This window comes from Pinus tabuliformis, chromosome 3_1 (genome assembly GCF_031772625.1).
Source record: "Pinus tabuliformis cultivar Carrire ecotype Pingquan chromosome 3_1, CPIR1, whole genome shotgun sequence".
Taxonomy (NCBI): domain Eukaryota; kingdom Viridiplantae; phylum Streptophyta; class Pinopsida; order Pinales; family Pinaceae; genus Pinus; species Pinus tabuliformis.
Window position 1 is genome coordinate 14281290 of NC_142301.1, and position 19691 is coordinate 14300980.

Sequence of the window (19691 nt, forward strand, 5' to 3'; positions counted from 1 at the left end):
AGCAGCTGCTATTTTTCTTGGATGCCTCTCATCGAGAGGTGTAGGATTGATCTAAAGATCATCCGATTTCGATAAGTATTCATGGAGATACGAATTTATTTGTGTTATGGGACAATTCCTCAAGGTCAGCCAACAACCAAACAAACCCCACTTATGACAATGTTTTAGTATAAATAGGGGTGGCCTTCAAGTCATTTCTACACACTCACTCGGAATCTCTTCCTCTCTACTTGTCTTTGGGTTTTAGTAGGAGGAGAGATCCTAAGGGATAACGCTGCCCTGATGGAAGAAGGATCTATGCTGCCTTAATAGAGATCTATGTTGCCCTAATGGAGATCTATGCTGCCGTAATGAAGAAGCCCTAGACGCAGAAAGGAAGGGAGGTCTAGAATGGTGAAGGAAGCCTACATAACACAACAAGGAAAGATCTAATTGCTGGTCTAGAAAGAGACCCTAATTGCTGTACTAAAAGGCTCCTATACACAACCCTAAGGAGAGACCTATACATTGTTCAAAAGAGCCCTAGCCGTAGTTTTGTTCGTTCCCTAGTCACAGTGCATATACACCCTAACTGTTGGCCTTATTCCGCACTAGATGTTGCCCTACATCTTCAATTTAAGAAGACTCTTATACACTGGAAATAGGATGCCTTATCTCTCTAGATGCAGTCCTCTAATACACAATCTCAAGAGGCCTCTATGCTGCCCTAACCGTAGTCCTCAAAGGTGATTAATCCGTAGTCAATGAGGGTTCTATGCAGCAAGAGGAGGATTCCTATACGCTGGAAAGAGGAGCCCTTGACACAGTCAAAAGAAGACTATTCAAGCATGCCCCAGCTGCAACCATGGAGGAGTCTTACCACAGGTATCAGACCTCAGATTTGGACAACATATGTTATGATTGTGTTGATAATAGTACAGTCACTTGGATGGAGAAGGGGGTGTGAACTTGATGAAGGTTATGAACAGTAAATTCTATGAGAGAAATCACTATGTTGAAGACCTTGGTTGGAAACCTTTGAGCAACAAAGGGGACTGTTAGAGGGCAGATTAATATAGGCCTATGTTCAGTGACATTGGTGGATCTTCGTCATTAATAGAGGCAGATTGAAGAGTTGACCGTATGAAGGTATAGATTTCCTTGTGAGCAACAGAGGAAGACTGTGTGTTAGGCCGCAGGCCATAACACCACAGTTAATATTTCGTATGAGTATGTGAGTGCTCAGATCATTAGCATAATATATATGGAGTTGTCATGCTGCTGAAGCTGTTAGAGGACTGTTTGATGCTGCTGTAATATAAGATGGATAGAGCTAGTGTCATAGGTTGGTTCAACTGACAAGGAGCAGCATGATGATGTAAGGGTCTCACCTTGAAGGACCTTATGCTGCAAATTAGTTGAAGATTGCAGGTTGCTCTCCGAGCTGTAGTCCTTGGTGTCAGGTGTATAACTGCATTGTGTCATCTTCATGGTGAAGCTCTGTGCTCTTATCTAGTCAAGTCAAAGTGTTGACTTCTGATGTATATGTACTATCTCTCTCTCTATGCTGAACTATTGAAGAACATATAAGAAGAATTGATCAAGGGTTTCCCCACATTGGGGTTTGTCCCTGGCTAGCACCACATCTTGTGTCCTCTTGTCTTGGCTTGTCTTATGCGATTTATGTTTATGTTCTATCTGCAGTTTACTTTAATGTTGATGTGATTGCTAATCTGGAAAAGATATTGAGCTAACTGTGAAAATTGAAATAAACTGCTCTAAGCATAGAACATACCTAAAATTAACATTCCAAAGCCATACAACTTCACACGTAGCTGAGTTGGCTGCCGTATACTCTGCTTCTGCAGAGCTCAGTACTACTGACTTCCGCTTCTTGCTACACCAAGAAACCATCCTTGATCCAACTCTAAGGCAGTACCCGAAGGTACTTTTCCTGTCAACTAAACCAGTGTTTTACAACCCGCCCGTTTCAACTCCGAATCGGCCGTTTCGAACCGAGCCATAACCAAAAACATTGACTCGGCCAGCAACTCGGCTCGGTTGACCGAGTCAACTATGACTCGGTCAACCCGGCCGGGTCCGTATTGACTCGGCCGAGTCAATGAACCTACGGCTGGGCAGCGTAAAACATGAAAAAAATTCACTTTTTAATTCAATTCAGCTTGCTTGCAAGGGCATCTGTGCAATTGTTTAAGGCCCGATCTATGGTTGTTTATGTCTGTTTCGAAGCCCTTCTCGTGGCTAAACTTGAAGTGTACTGAATCCCATCCTTGTAACAATGTTGTTCATGGCTTGGTAGTGTAACATTGATAAGACCTAATCTGTGCCCTACACAGAGAATATCACTCCAACACTAGGTCATTAAAGGAGCTGAAACAAATCACTTAGTTGACTAATCTAAGTCTCCATGGACTGTTTTGTATCTCTGTTTGGTGATTGATCTTCAGTCTGATTTGAAAACATATGTATTGTCATAATCCTCTAAGGCTCAAATTTTCAACCAGCTTGATCTGAAGTTTGTATGGCAGACACGTCTGAGGTCATTCAATTCATTATGTTCGAGGCAAAGACGAAACATGCTAAGGACCCTTTTGTGACAGACTTTTGCCTCATCATATAAAAGTCAGTCCTCTAACTTGCATTAATGTTGACCTCAGCCTGTAGATATACTCTATGAAGCTTTATGAAGCAGAGCATCACTTGGATCAAAACTGAAGTAAAACTTCCAGAAGTTTGACTTCACATTTACCTGAAGCAGTGGTTGCAAGGCTAGTTCTGTAGCAAAGGAATTTTGGCATCAAAACATGGTTTAAGTGACATTACTTGCCATTGAAATTTCTGGTGTGTTTTTCATTGCATAAGGGTTTCCTTGGGCTACTCTTCATATAAGCAGATATTATTACTTTGTGGACTAATTTAGGGTGTTTCTCAAGTTTTGATACCTAACCAAAGTAGCTATAAGATCCTTCATTAGGTTCAGATCTCTTTTTGTGGACTAATTTAGGGTGTTTCTCAAGTTTTGATACCTAACCAAAGTAGCTATAAGATCCTTCATTAGGTTCAGATCTCTTGTGAAGAGGCTTCATCTCCAGCAGTAAAGGCAGAAGTGTCATATGTTGTCTTCCATCTATATTATAATGCTGTGTGTTTGGAAACATGAATGAAAATCTTTAAAATTATGTTTAAAATATTTAAAATTATGTTTTTTTATAAAAAAAATAAATATTTAATGTATTTTTTACAACGACCGAGTCATTGAAATCGAGCCGGCCGAGTCATTACCGAGTCGGAGTCGGAGTCGGAGTCGATCCTCGGCCGAGTCGGAGTCGGAGTCGGAGTCGTAAAACACTGCACTAAACTGCCTGACCAATCTACATCTGTGTACCCACAAACTCTGACGTCACCCCTCGAGTATATCTCAACCCATACTTGACTATGCCGCGAACATACCTCAAAATATGCCTCGTTGCTGCCTAATGTACCCTCTTCGACTCTACCATGAACTAACTTAGGGTATTGACCGTGAAGTAGCTATCTGGCCTAGTGTTGATCAAATATATAAGAGACCCGATAAGCTGTCTTTACAAGGTGGGGTCGACATCCTTGTCATCTGATGCATCTATCTTCTTCCAGTTGGTGATCATGGGCGTAGACATGGGCCTGCAATCATGCGTTTTGAACCTCTTCAGATTATTTGTAGCATATCTTCCTTGCCCAACGAATATCTCGCCATCCTTCTATCACACTTCCAATCCTAAGAAATAGTGCATCAACCCCAAATCCTTCATGTCATATTCTGCTTCCAAGTTCCTCTTGCAGTCCTATATGAGCCTTGATGATCCTGTAAAAAAGAGATCATTCACATACAAAACTAGAATGAGTGGCTCACCCTCTACGATGAAATAGTAAAGGTTGGGATTTGCGTCACTGTTGACGAATCCCATCTGCTACAAGTAGCTGTCAATCCTATCATACCATGCCCTGGGAGCCTTCTTAAGTCCGTATAGATCTTTCTTCAATTTGCGCTCATGAGCGTGCCCCTCATGAGTCTCAAAGCCCTCTGACTGTTCTATGTACACTTCTTCCTCTATCACCCCGATCAAGAAGGCTGTGTCGACGTCCATCTAGTGAATCTGCCATCCCATCTGAGTTTCCAGGGATATAACCGACCGGATAGAAGTGTATCTAGGAACTGGGGTGAAGGTATCCTCATAATCTATCCCTTCTTTTTGAGCATACCCCTTTGCCACCAACCTAGCCTTGTACTTTTCCACACTGTTGTCCGCCCCATATTTGATTTTATAGATCCATTTAGAACCTACAACTAACCTGTCTTTCGGCCTTGGCACTACCTCCCAAAGATTATTCGTCATGATAGAGCTATAGTCTTCTACCGTAGCATCTACCCACACTTGATGTTGTGCGACCTCTTGAAAGCTGGAAGGTTCTGCAACCTGAGCCACCAATGCTTGGTACCTGTCAGGCTATTTGCGCTGTCTTTTGTTCGACCTAGAAGTTCCAATAAACTCCTCTGCATCTCTCAATGTTTGACGAACCTCTCTGCTGGCTTGACCACTACTTGTGGGAGGTTCAACCAACTCATCCTTCCTTTGGTGCTCCATCTGATGAGAACTCCCTGGATTTCCTGCACCTGAGGAAATACTGGTATTGGTAATAGTACTCGATCCTTGTGACTACCGTCCTGCCTATCCCACTGGCTAGCCCTATGGCTGCCCTTGCTGCTGGACCAAAGGAGCTTCTGCTGATTGATTCTGATCACCTGCAAGCATTTCACGAGATCTCCTGAAAGCTCGGTCCTCCATGAACTTCACGTCTCTCCCTACTACAATCTTCCTATTGCTAGGAATGTAGATTCTGTATGCCTTTGAGGTTTCGCTATACCCAACGAAGAACCCATTCTCTGCAGTCTGATCCAGTTTGGTACGTTTATCATTTGGCACACGACATTAAGCAATGCTGCCAAATATTCTGAAGTGGCTAACTTTTGGCTTCTTCCCTCTGAAGACTCCTTCTGGCGTTTTCTTCCCCAATGCTCTAAGAGGAGTCCTGTTCTGAATATATACTGTCGTGTTACACACCTCTTCCCGTAGAAATTTGGATAGATCCTGGTCATATAACATAGCCTTTGCAAGTTCAACCATGGTTCTGTTTTTTCGCTCCACTACACCATTCTGCTGTGGATTATATGGAGCTGTCCGTTCTCTGTTGATGCCTTCCTTCGCACAAAAATCTGTGAAGTCTTTATCAATATATTCTCCACCATTATCTGAGCAAAGCACCTTAATTTTCTTCCTTGTTGCATTCTCCATGAGAGATTTAAACTCTGAAACGATCGAAGACCTCATCTTTGGTGTTCAAGAAGTAGATCTAGGTTTTCCTGGAATGGTCATCAATCAAGGCGGCAAAATATTTGGCACTGCTGAGAGCTCTAGTGGACATCGGGCCGCAAATATCTGAATGTATGATTCCTAACATGCCATCAGCGCTGCTGTCACTTCTTGGAAATGCTGCCTTAGCATACTTCCTATGAAAATTCCTGAATCTAACACATCAGAAAGCCCTACTGCAATTTCTGGTTTACTATCTTCTACTTGTTCTTTACATTAACAAGTTATTTAATTGCATAAATATCGAAGTAAACACAAATGCAGCCTTCACAGATATATAGATCATGCACTAAAGTAAACAGAAACAATAACACAAGGGACACCATTCTTTTTGGACAATCGTCCCCAGAAAACCCAATTCGGGAAAACCGGTGCAACATATATGAGGGCTTTATTATTAAGTAGATTCTTGCATACAACTACGGTGCCAGAATTGGCTCACCCAACAGAGAATGTCCTTGGCAGTAGTACCTCTATCCGGAGATAGATATTTCGGCAAATTAGCAACTGGATGATCAACCCCATAGTGACTTCGACTGTTCCTTGTGCTGGACAGTGAAAGCAGCTCCAAGCATTGCTTTGGAACTGCGTCACCCTCTCCCAGCTAATCTGCCCTCAGTCTGGCCCACAGAATCTTCCCAGCGTTTCCTCTGAAGCCCTCTGCGTCAGCCCCTTCAGCTTCTCTGTCAGCCTCTACGGCCTTTTGCGTCCTCTGCGCTGCCTCCTTCGGCCCCTGCGTCAGCCCTTCTTGGGCCTGCGCTGTCTCTCCCGACATTTCATTGCCTCTTTGATATGTATTCTTCAGCCTTGGATGAAAATCCTTTACTGAACTGCTCCTTGCTGCAACTATTCACTAACTCGATTTCCTCTACAAACCTTGCCCTAGAAAATCGAATTCTTGATCTCTCTTGGTGTATCTCCAACTAACCCTCAAGCCTTCTCTTATACTTTTCCTGTTGACGATTCAACAGCCGAGATTAAGTCCCTAATCAACGACTAAGATTAGAACTGGCTTGATCCTTGTCACTTAGAACTTTCTCACCCATTTTATACACATTAATATTTTTGTTTTCCTAAGTTTAGACTTAGGGACCCATTAAAAATATTAATTATTTTAATATCTCTTCATCCGGGTGGAATTTCTCCAAACGATTTTTGGTCTCAGAGATCTCATGTGCCTTAGCCTTTCGACCAAATTTCATGGTTAGAGCACATCCGATGCTACCAAAAATCCACACTCCCTCTTAGCGAGGAATGTACTGTAAAGATGCTTCACCATAGAAGCATCACACTGATCCTTCACATTGGTTCTCTGTGCTGATGCTTGGCCTGTTGCCCCACATCCATGTTGATTTGGGATAGCATCGGATGTGCTCTAGCCACGAAAATTGGTGGAGAGGCTAAGGCACATGAGATCTCCAATACCCAGAAAGGATTTGGGAAAATTCTAAACAGTTTGGGAGATATTAAAATAATTAATATTTTTAATGGAGTCCTTAAGTCTAAAGCTTAGGGAAAATAAAATATTAATGTGAATTAATATAAAACTGTGTTAGAATGGTCCAAAAGTCATGGATCAAGCCAGATCTAATCTTAGTCGTTGATTAGGGACTTAATCTCGGCCGTTGATTTGTCAACGAGAAAAGTATAAGAGGAGGCTTGAGGGTCACTTGGAGAACACACTAAGGGAGACTAGTCAATTCAATTTCTGGGGCGGGGTTAGCTGAGGAATTGGAACTAGTGGTCTGGTGAGTAGTCAGGAGGTAGCAGGTACGAAACAAAGAGACGAGATCACCCACTGGAGACCAACGCTGAGGCAGGAGAGGCAGACGCAGGGCATTTCAGGCAGACGCAGAGGCAGCAGGAGATTGCGCAGTCACTAGCTGGGCCTGCGTGGGTGACGTAGAGAGGCCTAGGGCTGACGTAGTCAAGCAGGGGCTGACGCAGAGTGTTTGGAGCCACGCAGAGGTCAGCCAAGCTAACGCTGGGATTGGGAGGTGCTGGAGAATTTTTGTCTCTGTGGGTAAGCCAGTTTGGCACCCTGTTGTACTGAAGAATTGCTGAATAATAAAATCCTCCCTTGCTGCACCGGTTTTCCCACATTGGGTTTTTCCGGGGACTGTTGTCCAAAATAACTGTGTCAATGTGTTGATTCTTGTGCATGTATTTGTTTCTGTATTATGGTGTGATATCTGCAACAAAATTTATTTTAATGTTTATTAAAGGAATTTCATAATTAATTTATTGAAGAATAAGTAGGAAAAGTAAATCAGTTGTTGCAGTGATAGAATTTTCACAATCCATTGCACTGCTGCTTCCTGTACTGCTACCCATGACATTGCCACTACCACTGCTACATCTGTACTGTAGCTCCCTCTCAACATGCTGCATCATGCTGCTCATAGCACTGCCACTACTAACTACTGCACTACAACTCAGTTACCGAGAAGTAAGTAACTGAATTTACCCAAATATTGACATCCTAGTCAGTTTGGAAGCCTCGTGATGCTGAAGCTACCTCTTCTACTATCCTGTGCTCTCTTTGTTGCCACTGCGTTGCTGCAACCTCTTCTATGCCTTTCACACTACTGCAACCTCCACTTCGCTGCTACATACTTCTGCACTCTAGCACTGCCTTGCCGCTCCATCACACCTTGCTCCACCTGATACCTGCCATCATACTATTGTCGTCAAGGCCTCCCGGAGCCGTATGTGATCCAAGTTTGGGCACCTCAAGGATCCTACCCCATTTCTGTAGTCCTCTCAACTACAACTCTATATCTCCCCACTTCTTCTCTAGAGGCGCATGAGCACTCATGGCATAATCGTCATCAGTCTCGACATCCTTCTCCGCCTTTGCTGGGGCAACCTTTGAGTCGGAAGCTTCTCGCTTGCCTTTCTTCATGGGGCACTGAGATGCATAATGCCCCAGCTCCCCATAGTTGAAGCACTTGACTTTCGAGATATCTTTCTTCTTCCTCTTCTGAACCCCTTGTTGTCTTGCAAATGCTAGCGCTGCATCCTCCTCCTCCTCTTTCTTGATTTGAACTCCCTTACCGCTACTCCTCACGTTAGTCAACGTCCTGATCTCTTCCTGTCGAAGAGCTACCCGCATCTCCTCCCAACTAGGGAGAGTCGCTCTGCCCAAAATGCTTTGGACAAATGTCTCCCAGTCCTCGGAGATTACATTCAGAGCAGCTTACCATAAACTCTTGATCTAGTGTAGACCCCACGGAAGTAAGCTGGTCAGGAATTCCTTGCAACCCGAGAAGGAATCTATCTCCTCTCCTTTCTTCATCTGATATGACCTTAGCTGATTCTCTAATAACATCTTCCGTTGCACGGAAGAGCCCTAGTATAAGGTGGTCAGCGTCTGCCACATCTCCCTTGCTGTGTTCTTCTCAGCTTTATGTGGTATGACATGATCCTTGAACTCATCTAGAATCATGCATTTCGCCTTTGCCTCGACCTCCTCATACTTCTCATTTGCATTAGGTTCAACTGGGACAACAACTGTTTTCAAGGCATAGTCTTTTATGTAATGTTTATCCAGGATTGCCAAGACCCCGACCTTCTAGATGACAAAATTGGAAGCCCCCGTTCAATTTGTCCTGATCCCTCAATCTGTTCATTGCCATCTCTGCTCCTCTTCTATAGACTCCCTCTCAGTCCTGATTTCCCTCTCGGAAATCCTCTGGCTAATTGTCGAATCACTCCTCTCCAATCCTCCTTTGCCGCTGCAACTAAGATCTAAATTTCTTGGCTAGAAATCTGTCGAGGTAGTGCTTCTCTCTACCTTGGTTCAGTCTCCTTAGACACTGTTCTGCACTCACATAAACAATGTCCCACTAGCTCCACAAATCAAAATCTACGCAACTCCCTTAGCCTTGACAACTGAAGAATTTGAGCCCTTCTGGCTCTGCACAATCACATTGAGAGCTGGATCAACTCCTCCTGGCCACTGTGTCAATCCTTCCTAGCTGAGAAAGATGATTCGGCACTGTGTAGGTCTGATTTGCCCCCCCCCCCCCCCCCCTTTCCTCTACGTTGGCCTGGATAGCTGACGCAGCTACTGCATGGGCTCCTCCCAGCGACTGCGTCACCTTTGTGAAAATTTCTAAACAGAAATTCTATTACTGCAACAACTGATTTATATTACCTACTTATTATCCAATAAGTTATTTACGAAATTCCTTTGATAAATATTAAAATAAATTCTACTACAGATATCACACCATTATACAGAAACAAATACATGCACAAGAATCAAACTCATCAACCCAGTTATTTTTCGACAGTTCTCCCCGGAAAAACCCAATGCGGGAAAACCGATGCAGTAGAGGAGGGTTTTATTAATCTTCAACAACAATCGCTTTTACAAATTTTTTTTGCATAGACACTGGGAGAAAACACCTAAGACTTTTCTCTGAGAGTTTTTGACACCCTAGAGGACTTTCTTTCCCTACTACATTAGCCCCGCGTCATTTTGCTTGGCTTTGCACTGCTCTGTCCTTCACTGTGTGTCCTTTTGCGCTGTCTCTCAGAGTCCCCGCATCACCTCTTTTGTCCTTTCGGACTGTTGCTAATCACCCCCACTTCCTCCACCCTACAACTCTCCCTCTAAAATCGATTTTCCCTCTCTCTAATAAAATAAATTTTCCTTGGGATACTAAGTATCTGTTGGTGTATCTCCAAATGACCCTCAAGTCTTCTCTTATACTTTTCCTGTTGATGAATCAACGACTGAGATTAAATCCCTAATCAACGACTAAGATTAAAATAGACTTTATCCTCGTCTCTTAGAAGCTTCTCATCCTTATCTTTATTAATACCCATTAATATTTTTATTTTCCTAAGTTTAGACTTAGGAACCCCTTAAAAATATTAATTATTTTAATAACCCCTTATCTGGATGGAATTTCTCAAAACGATTTTTGGGTTTTGGAGATCTCATGTGCTCTAGCCTCTCCACCAATTTTCATGGCTAGAGCACATCCGATGCTACCACAAATCAACAACCTTCACATGGCTCAGAGTGTTGATGCAGGAACTGCGTGAGCCTCTGCGTCACCTTCTCTGTACTGCGTCCCTCCTCCTTTTGCGTCTCTGGCTCTGAAACAACGCTATCTCTCAGGATAGCTGCTTCTCAGTTGCAAATTCTCAGATTTTCTCGGCTGGTGTCTTCAGTCGCCTCTGATCATCAATCCCTTTGATACCATGTGAAAATTCTTGAATCTAACACATCAAAAACCCCTACAGCAATTTCTGGTTTACTATCTCCTACTTGTTCTTTACATTAACAAATTATTTAATTGCATAAATATCGAAGTAAACACAAATGAAGCCTTCACGGATATACAGATCATGCACTGAAGTAAACAAAAACAATATCACAATGGACATCGTTATTTTTGGACAATTGTCACCAGAAAAACCCAATGCGGGAAAACTGGTGTAACAGATATGAGGGTTTTGTTATTAAGCAGATTCTTGAATAAAACTAGGGTGCCAGAATTGGCTCACCCAGCGGATAATGTCCTTGGCAGTAGTACCTCTATCCGGAGACAGATATTCCGACAAATCAGCAACCGGATGATCAACCCCACAGTGACTTGGACTATTCCTTGTGTTGGACAGTGAAAACTACTCCAAGCACTGCTCTGGAACTGCGTCACCTTTCAGGAATTGCGGCACCCTCTCCCGGCTGATTTTCTCTTAGTCTGCCCCACAAAATCTTCCCAGCGCTGCCTCTAAAGCCCTCTGTGTCCTCTGCGTTAGCCTCTATGGCTTCTGCGTCCTTTGCGTGGCCTCCTTCGGCCCCTGCATCAGCCCTTCTTGGGCTTGCACTGTCTCTCCCGGCACTTCACTGCCTCTCTGCTATGTATTTTTTAGCCTTGGATGAAAATCCCTCGCTGAACTGTCCCTTGCTGCAATTAATCACTAACTCGATTTCCTCAGCAAATCTCACCCCAAAAAATCGAATTCTTGATCTCTCTTGGTGCATCTCCAACTAACCCTCAAGCCTCCTCTTATACTTTTCTTGTTGACAATTCAACGACCGAGATTAAGTCCCTAATGAAGGGCTAAGATTAGAACTGGCTTGATTCTCGCCACTTAGAACTTTCTCACCCATTTTATACACATTAATATTTTTATTTTCCTAAGTTTAGACTTAGGGACCCATTAAAATTATCAATTATTTTAATATCTCTTTATCTAGGTGGAATTTCTCCAAACGATTTCTAGGTCTTGGAGATCTCATTTGCCTTAGCCTCTCCACCAAATTTCATGGCTAGAGCACATCCGATGCTACCAAAAATCAACACTTCCCAAGTACACATCCTCTGCACACATCATCGTGTTACGTGCCAAGTTTTGGAACCCTTGCTACCATTTCTCTGAGCATCCTGAGTGCTCCATGGTGTAGATGTCCCATTCTCCTATGCCATAACTCATTCATGTCCTACCTGTTAGTGTCAGTCTTTCCAGCCTTCCTCCAGTGATCAAATGTGCTCTTACAAAGTGATTTTGAAGTGTCAAGGTCAAATTTTGTCATTTCAGTGAGTCTTCAAGCAAAATTTGGTCACTAGGCATTAGGTCTAGGGTTTGCTTTTACTCCTAAAGTTGTCCAAATGGCGGTCCATGTCATCATTCAACTGAGTCTATCATCATTCATAGGGTTTTCATTATCATGTCAGTGTCTAATGAGTCATTTTACATCTTGTTCATGCTTCAGTTGTGCCTAGGCAAGGTCATTTCCCTCTCCTAGGGTTTTGAAGGCAATTTCTCTTGGATGGTCAAATCATTGACAAAACTTGTATCCTGATGTTCATACACCTTCCCCTATCCTTAAAGTACCTTATCAAACACTTCCCATCCCTTAGACCCGCCAAATTCCTCATTTTTGCACAAACCCTAGTTTCTAGCTACAATCTGGCAATTTTCTAGGTTTGGCCTGTGTTTTGCCCTTTTGGACCCCTTCCCCTCACTCAATCTCTGAGATTTCATTTTCCCCTGCTTCCTAACATCCCTCCCCACTCCCAAAAATTTCCCCAAGAATTTAGAAGCCCCCTATCCCCTTCATTTCGCTCCATTTCGACAAAATCCCTTGTTTCACACATCGGGACAAGTTGCACTCAAATGATTTTTCAGAGCAATAAAAGATGAATTTTGGAAACTTGAGAGAGGTTTTTGTCCATAACATGCCAAAGAAGAAAAACCTCCTTCACTTTTTGCACAGGTGTCATGGTTTTAGAGCAATGCCAAAATTACAGTCGCCGGATCCAAGGAGTTTGGCCAAGGCACAAAAACGGAAAAAGAAGACCAATCCTCTCCGTATCTTGGCTGGGGCCTCTCTCACTCACCATGATACTCATTAGCATCCTCCTAGCAGCAAACCCAAGAAATTTTGAGAGTTTTGAAGCATTTTTGGCATTTTTGGGAATTTTACAGGTTTTGGCTATTTGACTGGTCTCACCCCGCGCGCGACCATACATGGGGGCAACTCAGAACGGGGAAAACTTTGCATTTTTGGAATTGTTATGCAAAAATACACTTGCCTATGGATGGGTTTCAGATTTTATGGAGATTTGGGCTTCCAAAAGCTCAAAATACATGCAATTTTTGACTTTCTGCCCCTATTTTGAGTTGCAGAAAGCTGTCTTGGGAGAAATGACTTTTGAGGGGTCAAATCAACTCCAAATTCAGAAATTCCAGTGGGGTTGGAAAGTAGACTCACAGACCTTTCCAACGAGCTATCTTGCACCTGATTTGGACACCGGGAAGGCCCTCAAACAGAGCTGTGAATGTGCGCGACCAGTCAGAGTGATGTGCGCGACCTGTCAGGGAAATTTGCCTGTTTTGACCAGTTCGGCCAGCAAAACACTGTTTTCATCTTGGTTGACTTTTGAGGCATGTAAATGATGGATTTTTGTGTAATTTTCATGGCACTTAGATACTTTTACTCTCCTTGAACACTTCTAGAAGATTCTTTGATGTAAATGGTAAATATTTAATGCATGGATAGGTTTCCTAAGTTTTAGAGGCAAGTTGTTTTGACTGCCTATTATCTAGTGCTCAGTTTAGAATTAGTTGAAACAGCTCCTAGGAACCTGAGCTCGATCCCTAGAGGTGGGGAAAGGAGTTAGATCATCTATATTATGCCTTCTCTTGCTCATTTTCATGGTTGGACTTTTGAGGGAGAAGCTCTTATTGTATATTTTACTTGTATCTCTGCAATTTGAGGAAAAGGAAGACCAGGGTTTTGCAGACATCATTGGGATTCTTGTGGACTCTTGTGTTGATGGTGTGTTCTCTTATTGTAATTGTAAGTGTGTTTATGTGTTCCATCTCTTTCTTTACTGCAGCTTATTGAACAAATGAAGTGATAAAGTTTGAATTCATGCTTGCCATGCTCAGCTTTCAAATTTGTTTAATGTTTATGTTTTCCACTGTCTAGAGAGGATTCAAAGTCATTGTTTGCCCTCTTTAGCTTCTCTTTTTTCTTCCTTGATCATCCATCTCAGCTAAAGGTATCAACACAAACTCCTACCTTGCCCCAAAGACCCACCTGCAGAGACTGTGTCAAATCCCCGCACCCTAAAATTGCAGATCCTCAATTTGCCACCAAAAAACCCCAAAAACCCCAAAATCAACCTTTTAATTAGTTTACTAGCCTAATATCAGTGTTACCTTTGATTGGTCATCTCGCCCCATTGAAAATTTGCCGAGATAGACCGGAGAGAGCCTTATCATACCCCGTAGGGCTAGCTACGAGGTGAAATGGTTTGATGTTGCCTTGAAGGTTTACCTTCCTCAGCCTAGGGTGAAATCTCAAGCGCTAACACTACCCACTGCTACGGTCACTGCCTATTAGTGTCATTGGAGAATCAATCTGTAACTAGTATAATCTGTTACTTCGAACTCCAATCTGTCTTACCTTTCTCTAGCTTGGGTGTTTGAGATACATTTTCTTCCCTACAAAGTGAATATCATACCCTTTATCCTGTAACTGAGATACTGAAATCAGGTTTCTACCCAATCCTGCCACATGCAATACATCTGTAGCACTGGTTCTTGCTCCTGACTCCCTCTGAAAATCTATGGTACCTCTCCATACTGGAGTACATTTTGTTCTGTTTCCCATAGTAATCCGGAAGTCCATCTGCTCCTCTTTGTAACTAGAGAAATATTCTCTAGCCCATGTCATGTGAGTTGATGCTCCACTAAATATATACCAGACTCCCTGTGAAGATGATCCTGATAAACAAGCAAATTCATCCTCCAATCTGGAAGACAAATCTGAAGTCCCTTGAATGTTACATCTATCCATGGTTATGCTGAAGAATTTGTAGTGTGCTATTCCTCTTTTCCACCCCGACGTTGACTTTGCTCTAGAAAACTGTTGCAAAAACATCCGCGTCTAGCTAGAGATCTGCCCAACTAAGGTACTGAGCTGCTTCCTTTGCCTCTGGAATCACTCGATTTGGAAGGATCGAATTTTTTTGCCCATCAGAAAAATCAGTGCTTCCTCAAGCAACTCGGCCTCGTGGCAAAATATTGCTCTGCCGTTGGAAATTTAGGCCTGCTGCCCTTGTTGAGCAACGAAATTCCTTTCCTTCATTTTCTTGAGCTCTCTGGATGATCAGCTGTGCTTTGATACCATGTAAAATTTTTATCTATTGCAGCAATTGCAAATTATTCTTCTAACTGAAAATTTAATTATGAAGTTTATTTTCTACGACAAACAACGAATAAAATCGTAGCTGCAATTTTCTCCATAAAAATACTGCGGAAAATAAAATATTGAAAACTGAGAATTCTAGCACACACACAATATTTTTGACATAGTTGTTTTTGGACAATTGTCCCCGGAAAAAGCCAATGTGGGAAAACTGATGAAACAAATGAGGTTTTATTATTATTTTTTAGCAGCAATTTTGAGTACAATAATTTGGATGCCCAACTAGCAATCTAATTTGAGGAAAATACTGGCAAAATTATTGTGGGAATTTTCTCTCACCGCACAGTTATTTTCTGCCTCCGAAATTGCCTCCCTAGCCTGTGCGCTGAGCTCCTTGCGTCACCCTCTGCGGAGAGCTCCCTACGTCACCCTCTTCACAAAACTCCCTACGTCACCCTCTGCGCAGAGCTTATGCTGGCCCTCTGAGAATTTCTACCTTCTTTTGCTTCTTCTAGGGACTGGAAACCTTCCTCCCGGAATGTTTTTGCCTCCTCTTCCACCTGCTACTCACTCTTTGGCTGTCTCTTCTTTGTTGAACCGCTTCCACTGAGAAAATCGAACTGCCTAGTCAACTGAGTATTTGCACTGGTATATTCTCCATCACCGCATCGACCTCCTCTTATAATCCTCCGCTGGAGCACCAACGACTAAGATTAAAACATAATCGATGGCTAGGATCATCTCTGGATCGATCCGTGTGAGTTTCTAGATGATTCACGCCTCGACTTAATTAATATTGATTAATTAACCATATTCTCTAAGTTTAGACTAAGGAAATATATAAAAACTGGTTAATAATCTAATTAAGTCATTTCTAGGCGGAATTTCCAGAAACGATTTTTGCGTATTTTAGATCTCATGTATTCTAACCTCTCCACCAAATTTCGTCGCTAGAACACATCCAATGCTACAAAAACTAACAAGGTCGACAAGTCTCTGCAGCGCATACCTCAGACCTATAACAGACCTCGTTTCTGTGGTCACACCTTCATTTGACCACTGAAACACTTCCCTTTCTTTCAAGGGAACTGGGCCTGGTTTAGGCCTTCATTTCGAGCCACTAGAAGGGACTCATCCCTTTCTTCACTCTGAGGTATGACGCTTCAGCCTGTAATGAGGTCTGTCCACACACAATCAACACAAGAGACAGTTCTTGAAGCTGCGGCCTGTCTGCTCCAGCACTCGGCCTTCTTGCCTGACCTTCCTACCTTCAAATTACAGTCCTTAGAGCCTTCCAAAACAGGGCTCAGCTCTTCTTCAAAAACCACAGAAGATACTTGCGGCTAGATCTCTGCAAATAGTCCATTGAATGTACAAAAAGAAACAGCCCAGGACTTGTCTCTTTTCTGCACCTTCTTTTCTTTTAACTCGGATCCCTTCAGATGTAATTCAGATTACATCTTTTTCATTACAGGTGGGACTGAGTTTTTTAACACTATTCCACCGAGTTTATATTCCTGAAACCATCGAATTTCTGCCTCAGGTTCAAAATACAAACACAAAAAATCTGAACAATTCCTCTACAAGATGTGAACTTCTTGTTCCTCGCTTGTATCTCTGTCTTTATTGCTCTGCAGATTTTAGATGATATGACTGAATTTTCTTGCTTAGAAATGAGAGAAATTGTCCTTATATTAATAGTTCTTTGCGTCTACTGAAGAGACATGTCGGTTGAAAAGGTGTGTGAGCCTACATAAGTCGGCTAGCAGATTTTTCATTTTTCAACATATTTAAATTTCAAAAATTAATATCTTCATAACAACAAGGAATTAGGAGGCAAGTGAGTACTCATGGGAAAGCTTATGACCTCCTCTATAAGTTGATGTAGTCTTCCTTTCAAGATATGACCTCTAATGATGGAAATTTAATTTTTCTCTCATCATATGCACATTTTTTCATAACAGTCCTATTAAGGAATTATTTATTTATTTTTTTAATGGAATTAGGGAATTAATTGACTTAGGATTTTTCCACAATTTTGACATGCTTGGGACAATGTTAGGGTTCCTTTTTAGGGCATTTTATTCATTAGGTTACATGAGCATCTTTAGGATTTCCTTGAATGAATCATGCATAGGTTTAGGGTTTCTTTAGCATAATCTTTTAGGGCTTACTTCAACACAACAAGGGCTAGGTCATCTTTAACCATGTTAGGATTTCCTCCATGCTAGGGCTTCCAAGACAAGGGCTCTTTCACATGAGATCTTCATCCATTAGGGTTATTTTCAACACGGTTAGGGCATCATATAGAGTTAGGGTTTCATCATGTACATTAAGCATCTAGGCTTTGCACTTAGGGTTAGGGTTTTCTCCAAATGTTTGCTTTAAAAATGCACCTATCATATTGACATCAATGACAACTTTATCAACATATCTTTTAAAAATCTGCAGTGGAAATTTGTGAAACATCTAGGAAAATCTGCCCTTTGTGTCACATGCAAACTTCCCTATCTGTTTGGGCTGGTGCTTGCCAATGATAGAGTGTTGTCCCTGGTCTGGCATTTATTGTTTCCACCTATAAGTCTGCAAAATAATATAGAAAAAATAGCATGCAAATGGTTGGCCAAATGAGTTTGTAAAAGTCTTTATGTTTTAAATGGTGGAATAATCTCTAGCAACAAAATTTTTAAATGAAGAATGCACATTTAAATGGCAGATTTAACTATTGAAAAACACTTGAGACTTTTACAATGTTGCATAAGATATACATTAAAAAATCTAGGCTCTTGAAGGGTATATGTAACATAGAGTCTCTTGCAATGCAATATTTTCAATGCTTCATGCTTGTAACATGGAGGTTCTTGAAAGATGCATGTGCAGAGAAATTTATGTGGTATTTTGGACACTGTATACAGTGAGGATATTTGCAAATTTAAATGATCAGTAGATGCAAGCAGTTAGATTTTCAACTCCATTATCTATAGCTTGTCAACTGGAATATTCGTCAGTTTCCAGTGAGGAGTGAGATCAAACAACTGGCCAAGTGGTTGACAAGTGATTCAAAAGGATACACATTGAGAATGGTATTGAACTCTATTATCTCATGACAACCATATTATTTGTTAGCCATCTTACACAAAAGCCTTATTGTAAGAGAACTGGGCTTCATTATCTTTTGCTCTTTACTGACAAGTGATTTCTTGCATGTATATCATTGATGTGTGGATTTCAGCATTGCTATAAACACCTTGAGAGTAATTGTTGAATGCTCATTTTGTAAAGACAGCCTGCATTTTTTTTACCTCTGCTGCTAGACCATGTATCCATCTGACTGGAATGAGTGAGATAGGATACATCCAATAAAAGGCAAATTGCGAGTGCATTAGTCTCTCCCACTGTTTGTCACGGATTTCCTTTTATCTTTCATTTTCTGTTTGTAAATTCTGTATAATTTAGGTTTTCTTGAAAGTGGGACAGATGATATTCCTTTCTGTACAAGTCCAACTTGTGCTTAGCTTATACTGCAAATTGGAGCAGGTATGAATTCTTTAAAGAGTGACACTATAGTATGGAACATCACAAGTTTTGTTTATTTCACTGCATGCCAGGCTTGTGGAAGTGGAGGAGGCTGCTTAACGCTTTGGAGTCTCCCTGGGACAGATGCTACAATAAGAATTGCAACATGTGCACCCCCTCAGGATTTAGTAATTTCTAACAATCAGGTTTGTATCGTTCTTCATCGGTACATCTAAAGCTGTTTATCCATAATACATATCAGAATAAGACCATGAAATCGAAATTTGGTATAAAAGTTGAAGCTTATAAAGCTTCAACTGACTTGAATTGGCCAACATATGTCATTTTGCTAAATCCAGGATTGGTTCTAGAATAGGATTGCTTCAGTGAATGTAATAATGCTGATATATTTTGGCCCATCAAATGTAGAGGTGATCTGTTTTATTCTATGTCTAAGAGTAGGAGGAAAAGTCAAAGCAGGAATCTTCAGGTCACCAGCTTTCTCTTAACATGCTAACTTCCAGAGATATAATAATTAGACATTATAGGAACTTAAATTTCTTCCTCAATTATCTGCAGTACTCACATAGTTTCACTGGTAATTCTTGATGATAGAAAGTATTTAACAATTACACATGAACAGAATAGTTCCTGCAATTTTTTTAATCTCCTGTCTGTCTAGATTGTTGCAGTTGGAGCTCAACCTTTACTCTCTCGCTTCAGCTTTAGTGGAAAGGTTATTTCCCAAGTCAACTGTGCACCCTTGTCGGCTTATTCAGTAGAAGTGCATCCCTCAGGAGTAAGTTTGACCATGTTTTATCATGTGTTTTGATTACCATATAAAATATGTTAATGTGTCTGCTGGTCCTATTTTATACTTGGCTTTATGTAGGTCTGTAATTGTGCTAGTTGGCAAACCCTTTTCAGAAATTTCATAATCTAAACCTGAGCAGATAAGTTGATATGGACAGTAGGACAGGGACCCTATTATCTCAGTTAACATGAATTCAGAATATGCAAAATTGCAATAAAGCTTTATAGTCATCTAGAGAACCAGGATTTATGAACATGTGATCATTATGCTA

At 41.6% G+C, this 19691-nt stretch overlaps 1 protein-coding gene across 3 annotated transcripts in view; it reads left to right on the forward strand.

Moving 5' to 3' along the window:
• DWA1 (DWD (DDB1-binding WD40 protein) hypersensitive to ABA 1) overlaps positions 1-19691 on the forward strand; it is a 320516-nt gene that overhangs the window by 257025 nt on the left and 43800 nt on the right. For 2 of the 3 annotated variants that reach the window (XM_089410719.1, XM_089410720.1), the window contains exons 11-12: positions 18699-18812; positions 19289-19405. In XM_089410719.1, coding sequence (XP_089266845.1) covers positions 18699-18812; positions 19289-19405 — 231 coding nt within the window. The remainder of the gene's footprint in view (positions 1-18698; positions 18813-19288; positions 19406-19691) is intronic. The other variant, XM_089410721.1, reaches the window with a different exon arrangement.